Genomic DNA, 17,599 nt, shown 5'->3' with positions numbered 1-17,599 from the left:
GGATAGTAAGGCAAGCAGTCTAAGCAATGATGTGACCAATGTGGCAGGTTAGCTGCCAATTTAGCTATTTGGTTGCAGCACTGCTCAGTTAGTTTCAGTTGGGTAACTTGAAGATTGATAATAATAAAATTATAAATAATAAGCCTGAAACTGAGAGTGAGTGTAAATATTTGACTTATTCTGTGAGGAAGAAGGTTTTGCTTTTATGTTTTTTTTTTTTTGTTATTTTGAACAACGTGACACAGAATACATACACCTGGATGATATAACCATGTTCCAAATTTTACTTTGACAAACTCTACCAAGCAAAACTGAATGCACTGAAGGAGCAAGATGTCACATTATAAGAGGTTTCACAGGGCACAAGTGGACATGAGCCCACTCAAATTTTTTTAAGTGTGTTAATTTTTTTTATATAGCAGTAGGATAAAGAAATTTAAATTATGGTCCAGGAAGCCAACTTAACAAACGTGTGACATGCTGCTTTGATACTAATTGACACTAACATTAATTACTGTTTAGGTCCAGATGGGATGTGAGGAATTTCACTGTTAGAAACACTGCATAGAGTGCATTGGTACCAAGCAAGATAGAAAAAAATGGAGAATTAAAAGAATGTGCTTACCTGGAGGAAGAGAATGGGTGCTCCCAGAATATCACTGACCACCGCCACCATTATAAATCTGATATGAGTCCCTGTCAGGAAGGATGGTTCAGGGGCAGGGTCTATATCAGAACACTGAAGTTTTAAAACTTTGAATGTTCTAATATCAACCCGTTTTGAGCGAATGCTAAAAATAGCGAAGCTGCAGAACACCGAATTCTTTCCTAGGGAAGAATTCGGTTGGCCGGTTCTGTGGCTTCGCTATTTTCAGGGCTGTGGTGGAAATTTACAGGTCGGGTTCAGGTAAGTGTGTGATTGTGTGGTTGTTAGGATTAGGGCGCAGGTTAGGTGAGTTAGGGATAGGGCGCGGGTTAGGTAAATTAGGGTTAGGGGCAGGTTAAGTGGGTTAGGGTTAGGGCACGGGTTAGGTGAGTGTGTGATAGTGACGGACTTTAGGGTTAGGGTTTGGGTTAAGGTAAGTGGATAGATAGTAGTATATGTATAGTTTAGTGTAGGGTTAGTTGCAGGATTATAAGTTTATGTGTGTGTATTGATGTTTTTTAGGTGTGCTTGTGTTGTGTGTATGTGTTTCGGAATAGTAAATTTTTTTCCCAAGGAAAAATTTGCTGTTCTTAATGTTCGATATTATGTGGTTTAGATATTTTAGGTTCGATGAAATAGCATTCGCTATTTTCGTCTTTCGATAACATGATATAAACGCCAGGAACATAACAGCTCTGCTTCCTGTACATTTTTGTGTGTGTGAGTGTGGATGAGGGTGACCAGGTATCAGAAACAAGAGGGAGGGCAGTTATGAAGGCACTATCCATGTTAATTAGGCTAAATGGCTTATTAGTGGTTCTCAGTCTGCAAGGTTAAGAGCAACACTAAAACTGAGTTAAAATTCACATCAAGAACTTGTCCAATATCCAATTAGTTACCGTGTTATGCTTGTAAATATTTCTGTTGTTCTACAGTAACTTATTTATAACTGTCATTTTGATAGATTGCTTCATATTGTCTATGATTTTGCTCAATATTTGTTTGATATTATCTTAGGTCCTGGTTGAAAAGGATTTATGAGGGTCAGTCTAATTCTCCAGTTATCTATGTAACAAATAAGCATAAAGAAGGAAAGACAAAAAAAATAGCAAATGTTGCCACTTTAATAATCTCTCACTGAGTTTGTTCACCCTTCATGTCTCCCTTTTGTCCTATCTTCAGCTTCTGCTCTGGAAGAAGCACAAAGTGACAAGTGTGCCAACTCTAATCTTCTTAGACTCTCACACTGGAAAACTTATCACTAAGAATGGTGTGGCTCTAGTTTCAGAGGACCCCACAGGTAAATGTTACAGATATAAATGTAAGTTGTTACTGTAAAGCAAAGTAAAAGTGTGTGTGAGTACTCACTGTAACATGTGATTCATGTAGTAGCACTATTAGTATTGATAGTTTTGCTCGATGACATCAGCCATGATCTGGCCAGATTTTCTAACAGTCGTTTGACATGAGGCTAACAATTACATCATGCTGTTGTTGCAGTAATGGTGGACAGTGTGTGTGCCATATATAAAACCAGTGTTGGTAGGGGCTCTAGTGGTTGTAATTGCAGTCCTTACAAGTATTCAAAGAAGGAGAATGGAGGGTGACTACACATAGTACTTTAGGAGTCACTCCTTTTCATCACAACTGCATCTAATCTGTGGATCCCTGCTTATGTCTGTTGTTACATCCTTCTCAGTTTTTCATGCTTAGGTGGTGATACCCTAACGTAACTCTTTGGAAAGAGGGTCCTCCCTGTAGAGGAAGCCTGCAAACTTAGCAGAGGCACCTGCAGGGATCACCATCATACCAGGGAGAGGAACATAAGAGCTTGGGGGCCATTTTAGTGCTTGACCGTTGAGATATTTTTATATGTACTAAACAATATTCCTCTTATAGGTCTGTAATAAAAAAGAGGAAAAGCTAAGTAAGGTCCAGTCCGTGCCTATGTAGTGACATCACCTCATACTTTTCCCTTTGTTAGTGAGAGCTTATTAATGATTTTCAGCCTCCACTGGACACACAATCTTCATCTCTCCCTTCAGAAAAAGAGGTGAACAGGTTTGGCCTCTTCACTCCCCCCGCTTCTAGTCAGTTCTTCCAGCACCAGGACCATTCGCCATCTGTGTCATCAGGTGTATAGAGATTCAGTTCTTTAAGCCATGAAACCAGCTTTCAAGTTGAGCGAGGGTCTTCATAATAACAGTACAAGGAGAGATTCTCACAGTATTAGGCTTATATTCTGCGGAGTCAGTTGTGATGTAGCTCAGTTTCTCCCACTATCAATCATTCCCCTCCCCTCCATCAGTGAAACAAACGTAACCTCATGTTTATCTACACCAGTATCAGGTAGCATTTCGCTTTCAGAAAAGCTTCATTGACAGGGATCATCTGTAGTTCTTATGTGAGAAACTCTGAAATGAATCTCATACTAAACAAATAGCAATGGCCTACATTAATAATTATAACACTGTAAACACTGCCTTACTCTATTAAAGTGTTAAGCCTTTGGCTATAACAATTTACTAACTCCTCATGAAAAGACAAAGCCTTATACATATCTAAAGGTGGGTGGGGATAGGTGGGTACTCATGCTGCTACAGGACCTCTCCCAGGAAGATCTCCTGCTATGGTGTCTACCATCATGGAAATGTGTTATCTTTCTTTCAGGTAGATTCCTGTGGCACTATTCAAAACATGTGAGCAAAATTCCAAGCAACACTGTTGCCTCAAAGTGTATACTTTGTAAAGATTGGGCATCTGACTTGTACTATTTTGTACATGAATGAACATTAACCCAGGTTGCAGCCTCTTACATGTCTGAAGCTGGCATATTTATAACACAGGCGGTAGCCATTTTGTAGTTAACATAGCCAGCCTCAAATGTTTTGTTTTATTTACCATAGCAAAATGTAATACACTAGGCTAGCTTTCTAATGAAGATTCATATCTTTCATTTATGAAAGCAACAATTGGTCAGTATTTCTGATCCTCTTTATTAATAAAATTTGCAATTGCCAGAGCACATCCAAAGATTGGAACAAACCATATGTCTCAACTGTCCAGATTTTTGCATCATATATTTGGTCTGTTCCTAATAAAATTTGAAGTTTTCTGGATTTTTGTGGCAAATTATAAGGACTGAATTCACTAAATAATGACAGACATTTTTCACAAGTTTCAGACTTCATATCTTTCAGAAAATGCATGGTAAAACAAGACATTTTGTTCTAGCATCTTTCTAAGTTTATAAATGTAATATTTAAAATTTGTCCCTATTTTGGAGCTTTGTCCCCCCATTATTTTTGGCTTTGTACAGATTTTTTGTGCTAGGAGGTTGAGAGCTATGGAACAGACACTCTCCTTTGCCATATCACAGACTGGTAAATAGGTCAATTTGTTCAGTGAAACAGCAGGAGTCCCAAAAGTATGGGAGAAGGTGTTCTACATTCATTGAAATATCGGGTTCAAATCTCAGGTTGGTCAGACTGCGTGAAGTAGACATGTAAGATGAGATATTTAATCGCTGGGTCTGTTGACGTATTTTGATCTACAGGCAAGCAGATATTGCAGACTTGTATATACAAGTCTTAAAGTAGATGCTGTGTCCATAGAAAACATAAAGTGCTTATCTCACAAGCTTGAAGCTGTTACCATAAGGAATGAAATTTCAGAGTATGAACACAAACCTTGTAGCAAACAGATTGATCAATGGGTTTTTTCAGTAAGCTGTTAATGTCATGGAAAAAACCCAGCTCTTGTACACTTGCATGTCAGAGATACTTTCTATCTTAGATCTTTATTTATAGTTTCATATTACATTAGTTGCCATGGAATCAAATCTTGTACCATGTGTCTATGAGATGAAGACCTTAACTATTATGCCAAACCCACTATGTGGAGTGATCACTGATGTTTCTTTAACATGTGATAGGGGAGATCATTCTTAAAGTTCACTTTCTTTCTTGTATGAACTATAAGCATATATTATCTCCTGTTAGTTCAAATGCTTCATTATTGATGCATTGCATCTGGGTGGGATTCATTGACACAGTATGCAATGCAGAGAAGTACTGTACAGGGAAAAAAGCCTGGAAACTCCCTACAAAGAGATTCACAGACGACAAGGTATCAAGTTTGCAGAAGAGATATGTTACTGTGCATCAAAGAGGCAGATGGTGTGTAGCATATGTGCAAACAGGATGTCCAGTATGAGTAATGGTGTGTGCAACTGTTCAAAAATGGCAATACTGTGTAACAGAAGGGCCTTGTGAAGCTGAGCTTTAATGTATTTACTAGAGTTTACAACCTGGTCTTAAATCAGTATCTGCTAATGCAACATAGTTAGAAGAGCAATAGCAGAGCATGCACAAGTCATGAGGGTAACATGCAAAGACTTCCCAAGTAAACATGTACATACTCCCCCCCAAACACATATGCACCTGTATGTATATAAAACTATACTGATATATTTAATGACAGTAGATATCCATATGAACATGGTGATACATTAGTGTTTACAATATACATGCACTCACAACATGACAACAAAACACAGCATTGTGTAAAATACCACTCATAACTTGTTACTTCTAGTGCACAGTTGTTTTATAGTTGCACCAACAAGTAAGTATAGGCTGTACTTTCTGCAGTCCAGTAGGGAAATCTAATATACTGGGACAGTGATATCAGGCACCAAGTACAAACTGATAATAAGATAAAGCCATTAAGGTGTATGCAGGAATGGTTACAGGCAAGTATAGCTCAAATAATTTCCAAACTGCCTTACACTTTCCTGCATGTCATGAACGCCACCTTGTCTCCACTGTGCAGAGATTTCTCAGCTGAGCTTTGCAGTGTATCATTCGAAACCAGCACACACTCATACATGCATGCCTGAGCACACATGCGCACACTCGCATGATGTATGTGTGTATGTTTGTGCACGTGCACATGTGTGCCTGCTTGCATGTGTGTGTGTGTGTGTGTGTGTGTGTGTGTGTGTGTGTGTGTGTGTGTGTGTGTGTGTGTGTGTGTGTGTGCGAGTGTGTGTTTATGTATATGTGGTATTGCATTATTACACAGGCATATTCACTGTCCTACTTTACTCAGACACCCTGAAAGGTATGACCATATGTCCATATGTGTGTGTATGGTGGCAGCTGTACCGCATGCATATATGGAGCACCTATCTATCCCACATAAAGAAATTCCCCTTTCATCACCAAGGCACACAGAACGTGATGCTGCATATCATTTTCAGCCAACACCCCCTTCCTACATGCATTGACTAGCCTATTCTTTTGCTGCTGTGCCCTGTACTTTTTGCAGCCCATTTTTCTTAGAATCTCCATCTTACTATATTCCTTTGCAAGGTACACAGACTGCACTGTTGTATGCCCTACAGTTAGAATACTTCCTTCTTAGATGGGACAAATGTCCTTGCTCCTCTGCAGATACTCAGGTTCTGATGCTGTGCAGCCCTCCCTTGTACTACAAACCCCAGTATACAATGCATTTCCATCCAAGGTGTACCAAGCTTATAGTGAAAGATTACAGATGCTGTTTATGAATCACACCTGACAGGAGTGATAATGAGATGTCCTGGAATGCAGTGTGGGGAGTATCTGTGACCTTGGCACAGGAGTGATAATGAGATGTCCTGGAATGCAGTGTGGGGAGTATCTGTGACTTTGGCACAGGAGTAATAATGAGATGTCCTGGAATGCAGTGTGGGGAGTATCTGGGACTTTGGCACAGGAGTGATAATGAGATGTCCTGGAATGCAGTGTGGGGAGTATCTGGGACTTTGGCACAGGAGTGATAATGAGATGTCTTGGAATGCAGTGTGGGGAGTATCTGTGACTTTGGCACAGGAGTGATAATGAGATGTCCTGGAATGCAGTGTGGGGAGTATCTGGGACTTTGGCACAGGAGTGATAATGAGATGTCTTGGAATGCAGTGTGGGGAGTATCTGGGACTTTGGCACAGGAGTGATAATGAGATGTCCTGGAATGCAGTGTGGGGAGTATCTGGGACTTTGGCCTCACAATATTCCTTTTGCAGTGTTTAGAGTATCTGTGACTTTGGTTTTATAGTATAACTTTTGCAGTTTGGAGATTATCTGTTACTTTGGCCTTCCATTATAACTTTTGCTAAAAGTACTCATATCAGTAATGATTTTAGTTCTGATACTAATCTCACACCTGAAGAGTCTTTGGATGGAATGCAACTTGCATTGCTTTTTCTGACAGTTAACCCCCTTGTATTCCTTTGAGACCAATCTAAGAAGGCAGATCCTTGTCTGTCAAGATACCTCAGACTTTAAAAGATTCGAGGTGCATTTCCAAGCATTCTTCATCAGGAATCGGGGTGGTCATGAAGGAATGTATTTGTAGCTCTGCCCATTACATAAGTTCCCTCGCAGCTGAGGATAATATTAATGTCAATTGTTACAGATAGATTGTGACCAATTACATAAATTCCTCAATAGCCACCATGTTTTCATTATAAAGTGTTGCATGTGATACTATTAGTAAAGTAAAGATATCAATTTTAGAGCCCTGCATTCTTGTCTTTGTTGTATTTGACAAGCCTGCTATCTGACCTATAAACCTTGCTGTTTCCTTTAACTTGTTGTGCTGGAAGCAACACTTTATTTATTTTTTTATTTATTTTTACATATTTATTTAATTTAATTTAACAGAGATGTTAAACTGGTTAGTAGATCATTTAAAGCCACTACTTGGACCCATAATGGCAGTGCAAAACATACAAGACATACAAGTCAAGAATAACATATGGTTCAAGCATATAAAGTAACAATCAAACTGTTGTCTGCATATGAATACAATATGTGCATATTTACATATGGATGTAATAACCTTAGCAATGTCAAATCAAAACTCTTCCAGGAAACTGGATTGTATGGGATTGCTCTAAAGTAGAGATGCTCCCACTGACAGTAACTCCCTGAAAGTCAAACTATCATGTGGCAGTAGGCTTGATGATGCACAAAACCTTCCCAGATTTATGTAGCAGCCTAGACATCAGAGAGTGAGCCATGGGAGAGAGGACTGAGCAGGGAGGCGGAAATGGGGACGGGTAGAATATAACTTACAATAACTTCATCTTCTTGCAGTAGTCAAAGTTTAGTCTTTAACAATTGAACATTACAGCTCTTTGACAGAAAACCAGCAGCAATGACAATACTCTGTGTAGATATCTGATTGCAAGGAAGCATGCTTGAATTGACCCTGTCATTAGCACCACAGCACACTGATGCCTACTTTACCAGCTGCCACAGAACGGCAGGTGGAAGGCAGCTTCTCATGGGAAAGAGGAGACCCCTCAAAGTAATGATGCTAGGTGCTACTGTTGAGAAAGGAGCAGTCTGTCCATCTGACAGCATTGTACAGCCACAGCCGGATACAGACCAAGCATTCATAGGATTGTCAGGTCATAGTTACAGGGCATTAACAACAGAGACTATTAACACCTTGCCAGCACCCACCCTCATGATATACCTCCTGCTTTAAATAAGGTGAAGCAGGACAGGCCTGGAATACATTATCAAAGTGCCCATCCCAATATCAGGGTTGTTTCTGAGGGAAGTTAGGGTGTCACTGTGTTTTACATATAAGGGAAGTTTATTCCAAGGAAGAGATAAACACTTGGTAAAGAGTCTATCCTTCCTTTGTGTTTTGTGTATATGTTGGTTGAAGTTTAATTCCATAAACTTAGTGTTTGCATAGTAGTTTGTCTTACGGAGTTAAAGGTCCAGGAATATTAGATTCTTAAGAGAGCTGAAGGCAAGGCAAGGATTGCCATGTATCATAGCACTTTAAGTCTGTACAAACTCACACAGCAAAATAAAAACCCAAAGTAGGAACAGTTCCACATTTCACAATAATCCGCACCAGCAAAGTTGCCAAAGAATGTAAGATCCAAAAGGAAAATACTTAATTTATTGTAAAAACCAGTAAAGCCTGAGCATTTTCATCCCAAAGTCAAAAGGGACTTCATCAGAGTAAACACTGTTAACAAACTTTCTGAACTTAAACACAAAAGCTCGGGAAAAAAAGCTCTTTCTACTGTTTTTAAATATTCCGTAGGTGTTCATAAATTCTATCTTTTAAAGCCCTTTTTGTTTTACAATAGAATTTATGAACACATCCAAAAGTACAATGACCATATCTTTAAGTTTTTTGTAAATTCCATTCTTGATTTAGACCCCAACGGTAGACCTTGGAAAATTAAGTTGGAATGCAGAGTCCATGCGGTAGATTAGTACCAATGGCACCGGAGCCCGTGGTCTAAATGAGGGTACATACCTTGCCAGTTTCTTAAAACTTGAAGCTTTTAGCTATATATATATATATATATATATATATATATATATATATATATATATATTTTTTTTTTTTAATAAATTTTAAGTCTGTACTGAATGTAATGTGTTTTTGTTCAACAAGAGGCCAGGCCCTGCTACCTGCTTTTCTTTATTGTTTCCATGTTGTGTGACAGGTTTATGAAGATGCACTTTAATGCAATTGCTTGGATACATTCTAAATTTTTTTCAGCATGTTATTTATGCAATTTTTGATAAATATTTTAGATAAGTATTTCGAGACTATAAAGTGGAACCATTTACATATATATATATATATATATATATATATATATATATATAGATTCACTTTATAATCCTGAAATACTTAAATATCAAATTTTAGTGTTTTGAGAATATAACGCAAAAATCTCACAAACCCAAAACCTCAAAACCGTGAAATTTAAAACAATGAACGTCACAAAAACAATACACCACACAAACAAACACAAATACACCACCTGCCAACACTACAACGAACCAAACCAACACACATGAGCACAACAAAACTAATACACACCCTTGCTATAAGCAGGGGGGCAAACCCCTGCACCCCATCCCCCCACACTCCCTACTTATATATATATATATATATATATATATATATATATATATATATATATATATACTAACTCCGAGGTCACACTAAAAACCGGAAGACAGCAAACCCACTACCATACATTCTACACCCTCTTTCACAAACACACATCACATACATACAAACATGATCACTCTCAACACTTACAAACTCACACTCTTACCTACCTACCCTAACCCGCACCTAAAACTCCCCAACACACTGACATGCACACAAACCCTCTCCCAAACCCTTAAAAATCATTACACTTACCAAACCCGCCATTACCACTGCAGGTTTGAGATTTCCGTATTCGACATTCTGAAGATTTGCGCAACTGCAGATTTGACAATTTGGTCTCGGGATACTGAAATTTGATATTTCAGTATTTCAAGAATCCAAAGTGAAAAAAAAAAAAAATATATATACATATATATATATATATATATATATATATATATATATATATGTGTGTGTGTGTGTGTGTGTGTGTGTGGGTTACCTTCATTTCATCGACAGCTCATTTCACTGACAAGCAAATCAGCAAGACCATTTCACTGAATGTTCATTTCACTGATAACTCATTTCACTGACAACTCATTTAATTGACAGTGATATATGACCTTTACTCCACTGTACTGCAACCCTGGAGTTAGAATATATAGTAGAGGAGGGTGTGGGGGCACAGCCCCTCACATTGAGGGGTGTGGGGGGCATAGCCCCCCACATATTATAAATGTTTAAGCTATAGGGATGGATACTTTTTAGTGCAATGAATAACTGTTTGTAGAAAACAATATACAACCAAAGTATGTGGGGGGTGAACCCAATGTGGGGGGGCTGTGCCCCCCCTTACTATATATTCTAACTCCAGGGTCGCACTACAGTGGGAAAAAGGTCATATATCACTGTCAGTGAAATGAGTTGTCAGTGAAATGAGGTTTCAGTGAAATGGTCTTGCTGATTTGCTTGTCAGTGAACTGAGCTGTCAGTGTTCTGAAGGTAACCCATACATATATATATATATATATATATATATATATATATTGCTAAGTAGGATATATTTATTAGTAGTACAAAATACATAGTCAAATCATTAAACCTGATTTATTAAAGATATAATAACAATGGGAGACAGGAATTTAAACATGAATGGAGTATATCAATTAAAGCCAAAAAAAACATATTCTGCAGCTCAATAAATTGGAAAGGGAATATTCCATGGAGATTATTTTACCACTTTATAACTCACTGATGTGGTCATTATTGAATACAGTGTTGTGTTTTGTAGTCTTCAAGTAAGTCACCTGAAAAACTTGAAAAGGTGAGATGTCTTTCTAGAAAAAAAAATCATAGGATTTGGAAGACTTGAAACTATTTAGGAAGGATTCTGAAATTGTCATTATATTCTGTTTCTTTTAGGTTACCAAGACGTACCTGAGTGTGGTGTATAAGATAATCTCTGATCTGGTTCTGTTTGAATAAATATCAATAACAGAAAAAAAGTGACGAATATATTGCACAATACCTTCCAAGATTATGAAATAACATTCCCTGAGGATTGGAAATAATTTTTTGTGTTCTAATGAGAAGTAGAAATATCAACATGGGCTCATTACAGTGCTAGTAGGTTATAATCTTGATAGTCAAACCAATGTTTTGTGTGTGTGTGTGTGTGTGTGTGTGTGTGTGTGTGCGTGTGTGTGTGTGTGTGTGAGATATTTGTCTATATAAAAAAGTAATTCAGATTAAATGTTACATTTTTGTACTCCTAATTAAAAGTAACCAGCTCAAACATATGCCACTGCCTTGTGGTGACTGTGTGACTTACATTTGTTTGCCTAGGGAAGGAGTTCCCTTGGAAACCACAGCTTTTTGCTGAGGTAATGGAGGGCCCTCTGATTCGCAACATAGAAGGACCCCAGGAACTAAAAGAATTGGAAGGATACATTTTAGGCCTGTATTTTTCAGCACACTGGGTAAGTAAGATATAAACATGTAGCATTTAAAAATATATATTTTATTCAGCTGTTTAAAAACTAATCTCTTCCATTACTAACTCCAGATAATCGTTTCTGTTGTCATCAGCTGTTTAAAAACTAATCTCTTCCATTACTAACTCCAGCTAATCGTTTCTGTTGTCTTTGTTTCCATTTTACATTTTGTCTGCTCTGCTTTTGATTTTCTACTCGTTCCTCAATGCACATAACAACTGACTTTCATTTTCCTTGTTAAATGTTTTGTATTTTTACTGTTCTGAAAAGCATCTTCCCCGAGCCCTTTCTTGTCTTCTCTCTCATATCTGCTTTTTTCTTTCTCCCTCTTTCTCATTTCTATTTCTCTCTCTTTACTCCATCCTTTTGTTTTCGTCTCTGTCTGCTCTGGTCATTCTTTATTTAATTTCTGTGTTCCATAATCTTTGCCTCTAACCTCTTCCTTTATTTTTTTTTGCTGTGAACCTTTTATAGCCTTCTTTTTCACCACTACTGTGTGTTTTTGAATCTTTATTTCTGCTTTATCTTGCTTTAATTTTGCTTCCTTTGTGTACATTTTTTAACTGACTACACCGTTACCACCATGTGTATTGAATTCAATTACTGCTTCCTGCTTCTCCTTACTCCACTTTGTTTTATTTCCTTCCAATTATTGTTATTGTTATTCGATCACTTATTCAAATTTCTTTCATTCCAGCATGCTCTTTCCCTCACCTTTCTATTTTTGTCTACCTGCCTCATTCCATTTCTTGCTTCCTCACCTGTCACATCTTCTTCTTTACTCTCTTGCATCCCTTCTCTTCCTGCTTTCCTATCTGATTGTCTTTCTTGTTCCATTTCTTCTGCCTGTTTGCTGTCTGTACACATTTTAATCTTTTTACCAACCTTTGGATTTTTTTTTTCTCTAACCTGCTACCAGTGCCCTCCTTGTCGTGGTTTTACTCCATTTCTGGTTGAAACCTACAAGAAATTAAAGGAAAAGGGAGAGAAGTTTGAGATTATATTTGTAAGCTCTGACAGGTAAATAAAGACAAATGCATTACTCAAAACATGCACAAATAAACGTACACATAATGCATTCATGCATATGGGCATATTCACAAAAATGTTTTGTCATCTCTCTCGCACCCATTTCTTAAATGTCCTTAAATTACACAGTCATTTAAGGATATTATGTTTACTGAGAAAAGCGGCTGTTTGATTGGCAGCAGTACTTTTCCTTTCTGTTGTGCTTGTGACCAGTAAATTTCAGTGCATGTGGGCAAAGTAGGAATTAAGCATCTTTAAATAATGTGGTGGTTGGGAGACCCAGAAAAACTGCAATGAAACAATGGCTCGTTATAATTGCTTGTCAGTGACATCTGTCAAAGCCATATTGGTGCATGTCATTCCTTTAGCCATGTCATTGCATGTAAGCCTTTCAGAAATCTAGGCTTGTTACTGCATGTTGTAGTTCCTAATACGTCATACCAATGTCGTTGTCCCAACCACACCACTACATTAGGCTATCTCAGTCACACTACTGCACGTGAATGGCCATATAACATCACTTCATATCAGCAAACTGGCTGCATTGTATTGCATTGATATCTTAGTCACGTTGTTACATGATGATGTTGTGAATTCAATACCATTTTGATACAAACACTGCAACCATATAACCAAATATCAAGTATTTTAACTCATCAGTGATGTTATCACATTTTTTTCCAATATTCATGTGTCAAGGGTGTAATCTTGCTTAATGAGTCTGATATAGACATTTTTCCCTAACAGATAAACTGCTTCAAAACTCACATTACAATTTTATATTTATTCCCAAATGCTGATTGCTTCCCTACATAAGGGTAAGCAACAGTTGTTCCTTGTTTGTTTAGGAGTCTAGTTACTGTGTTTTCTGTGTTTATCTGAAATGGTTACTTGACATGGAGTCTGGCTCCTTATTTATTTATTTATGCATTTACTGAATTTGTTAGCCAGGGATAGAGCTCTGGTCAGTTCTGACCAATTTCTTTCTTATGGTGGGGTCAGTAACACAACCACTCATACAGAGTATGTAAGATAAATATATGAAGTCACAGTGAATAAAATGCAAAGAATGTGTGATGCTAACAATACAAAAGTACATAAACTAGAAAAGTGAGAGGATAAAATTACAGTGTAATCAATATACATTTAAGCACAAAGTTTATTTTACATTTAGGAAGGTAGAATACTCCATATAATCTTGGTATACTGAAGTCTGTGGTCGGAGAAATGAAGCAATGGAAACTAGAAAGGCAGTTAGGGTAAAGGAAAGTTATTAGTTGAGTTACGTTCTGTGGCCTGTTGGGTTGTAGGAACACTTAATTAACTAGATGGGATTTTAGTAATTCACAGAACGTGGGGTAAGATAAAGTGTCTTTAAGTTCTGGTGGGAAGGGCTCTCATAGTTTGGGACTGAAAATTAGGAATGCATGGTCAGACGCCTAGAGTTTGGAAAGTGGGATTTGTGTTAAAGGACCAGTATGACTCAGGTTTGTGGGGTTATATATGGGAAATTGTCTTATTAGTTTTGCTGTTAAAGGTGGGAGAGTATGTTCATGTAGTAGGCTGAACAGTTAGTGGTGGGTCTACTCTTTACTTAACTGAAGTCAGTCTGCTTTTTCTAGAGTTATACACATCATACTTTTTATGATTGTCCTATGTTACTTTTATATAAAAGGTAACTTGAGTAGTTGATTATTGAAATAGTAGCATTATATTTTCTGAGATAGCAAGTCTCAGTTAAATCATCAAGTCTGCAGGACGTATTACTGGCCTTAATAATGTTACTGGGGAAAAAAATGTATAACAAGAAACTGGATATCAGAGAAAGAAGTTAAAACAGGGTAATTGAAAGATTTCTTGAGCAAACTGATGAAAGAAGAAGGGCAAATGTTAATGGAAAATAGGGGAAAATTCTAAGAAAGTAGACACCAAGAATCACTTATTTATCAAAATAGGGCAGATAGAATTACTAAGGGGAACAACTGAAATGCAACATAAGGAGTTAATTGATAAAGTCGTTAGGGCTGATTACTAGGAACATTCTATGAAGGAATTGCCAACTCCTTAAATAATCCTTTATAGTTTGTATATGCTGCATATAGTTCTTCTTTGTTTATTGTCGGACTTATGTAAATGTGAACATGGATTACTGATACACATTACTGAGAGTGTATGAAGAAAGCTAGCTTAAAGTGGATTGTTAATATAACATTTACTGTAAAAGATTATGTTCTATGTTTAACATTATGAATTGTTTTGTGCAACAAATATGTGTATATAAAAAAAAATCTCCGATACCTCAGTCAAAGGAAATCAAAACAGTAAAGCATCCTTTAAATAGCCATGCAATCAATCAATGTTAGCAGCACCTCCATTTAAAGCAAAAGTGTTTCATTATCCATGGAGTGTTCATAAAAAAAAAAAACAATTGTAAATTTATCACAGTATTCATACCCCACTTATGGTAAGTTTGATATTCAGTAATATATAACTTCTTTTTATATAATAACCATTGTTATAAATCTGCTCATAACATTGCAATAGCACCATAAATCTTAAATGTTCAACTGGATGTCCATGTTCTACAAAGTGCCTTGCCGTTGGGCTAGTCATTTACATATTCCTGACATCACCCACATATTCTAGTATCCTTTTCCTAAATGAACATTTAGCTTCTATATATATATATATATATATATATTTATATATACATATATATATATATATATATATATATATATATATATATATATATATATATATATATATATATATATATATATATATATATATATATATATATATATATATATATATATATATATATATATATAACTTTGAAAGTTGAAAGGGTGGCCACGGTGGTGCAGTGGTTAGCATTGTTGCCTCACAGCAAGAAGTTCTCTGGTTCAATACTTGCCTGGGGTGCCTTCTGTACAGAGTCTGAATGTCCTCCCTGTGGTCGCGTGGGTTTGCTCTCGTTTTCTCCCACATCCCAAAGACATGCTGCAGGTGGATTGGACACTCTAAATTGGCTGTATGTGTGTGTGTACCTCCTGTGGAAGGTTGGGTGGTGGGCTGGCAACTTGACACTGTAAAACTCCACTACCAATCTTGAGCAGACAGGTGATTCACTGTGGTGACCCCTAGCTGGGAAAAGCCAAAAGAAGAAGATCTATATAAAACTTTGAACAGTGAAAGAAGGAGAAAAAGTTCTCTTCTAATGAAGACAAGGTGTCTTTAATGAACCAGATTTACTCCCCATTGTGTCTGGATTCAAACCTCAGTCACACATTATCTCAGTCCTCTGGCTCTGATCCTTAAGGTATTACTTTTTCAGAAAACAATTGTTTTTGGGAATTTTTTTGTGTGGTCCATGTGTGAGCCGTAATATTCCAAAGGGATGTATTGCATTATAAGAGTGAAAATAAAATACACTGTTTCACCATCACCGTTGTTTTATATGTTGAAATGGTCTGTTATACCACTATTTTATATACTTAAAGATATGTGGAGACTGTCAGCACCCAGATAAGCAGGCTTTAGCTCTTAAAAAATACATAGATCTTTCAGAGCTCCCACACTTAGAAAAGATACATAAACCTTATGATAACTGCAACGACTTCTACCACAGATTAATTATTTGAGCTACCCATACCATCATTAGTTAGATGTGAAATGATGCATGGGTGGCAGTTTGTTTATTTATTTATTTATTTGACATTTGTTAACCGGGTTTGTCCAACTGAGCCGGGGACCCATTTTCAGTGGAGACCCAAGGAGAAACGCTCCAAACAATATACAGATCGAAACAATATACTGAACATGTACAAAATTCAAAAAGCAGATAGAAAAATAATGGTCACAAAGTATAGTCTAAACACATGAGGAGACAAGCTCCAATCCATAGCATAGGACACAGAGATCAAATGAATATAACATTACAAGGTGTACGATGTACTAGAGGTAAACTGAGTTAGTTGACTGAAGAGGAATAGCATCGGAATTAGCTCATCCTTTCGGTGCAAGTGGGCAGAAACAGTGATTTACATGTCAGAGAGTAGCAGAAATAGGAGGAGATAGTTCTAACAGAGTAGCACAAGTCCAAGAGAGGGGTGTAGAGGCAAAGCATTTTCTTTCAACTTAGCCAAGTGACTTCACGTTTCTGACGTAATAAAATCAGATTAAACCACAGAAACAAAATGCAGTGGTTTGTGTTTGCAGCTGTGTTTAATCTAACAAATTTCAGTGGTTAAACTGCACATTTGGATTCTGCGCATTCATCAAGATAATTAGTTTCACAGCCCTGAAATACCACATAACAAAAGCACACAGAAGCATACCTAAGTACATTTCTGAAGTACCTTTCATCCAGTGAGGTGCTGAGACGCAGTTCAGTGTGCTGAAGGGACGATTCATACTAGCTGCAGTAATTTACCATGTGCTGGGGAAGACACCATCAAACGTTTTAAACAGGATTTTTAAATATGAAACCACCAGCAAACAACCTGATTCCTTTGTGGTGCCTGAATGCTATACCAGAAAAGCTTATTTGCAATCCTTCTGAGGTACCATATATTTCTGATGTGAAATGAGTCATGTAAGATCATGTTCCGAGTGGTCATTTCTTCATCTAGAAGAATTTCTGAATTTCAAGCCTTTTTTGTCTGAGGAGCATTTTCTACTTGTCATAAAGATGGGTACCCTTAAAAGTAGTTGTAGGGTTATTATTAGTAAAGTAACATCTATGTCTAATCTTAACCATTTAACTTGTTTATCTGCACTTTATCCTATTTAGTAAATGAAGTTTGGGGCTTCTTTATGTTTATATGTATGTAAGTATCTCAATCACCACTTAAAAAGAACCAAAGCATTTTGTAAAGCTCCACATTTTTTTTTCTTTTTTATAAAAGGGAAAAAAGGTGAAATATTTACTAACAGTTGCTTATAAACTGGATTAAAA

At 37.0% G+C, this 17,599-nt stretch overlaps 1 protein-coding gene across 1 annotated transcript in view; it reads left to right on the top strand.

The window, feature by feature from the left end:
• Positions 1 to 17,599, top strand: part of LOC122813789 (nucleoredoxin-like) — a 180,272-nt gene that overhangs the window by 28,499 nt on the left and 134,174 nt on the right. The window contains exons 3-5 of the mRNA XM_044086294.1: positions 1,829 to 1,946; positions 11,459 to 11,592; positions 12,527 to 12,627. Of these exons, the coding sequence (XP_043942229.1) occupies positions 1,829 to 1,946; positions 11,459 to 11,592; positions 12,527 to 12,627 (353 nt within the window). The remainder of the gene's footprint in view (positions 1 to 1,828; positions 1,947 to 11,458; positions 11,593 to 12,526; positions 12,628 to 17,599) is intronic.

This window comes from Protopterus annectens, chromosome 10.part0, assembly GCF_019279795.1.
Source record: "Protopterus annectens isolate FY-2018-M chromosome 10.part0, PAN1.0, whole genome shotgun sequence".
NCBI lineage: Eukaryota > Metazoa > Chordata > Ceratodontiformes > Protopteridae > Protopterus > Protopterus annectens.
Note: the sequence above shows the minus strand (reverse complement) of the source record. Positions and strands in the feature narration are given on the sequence as shown.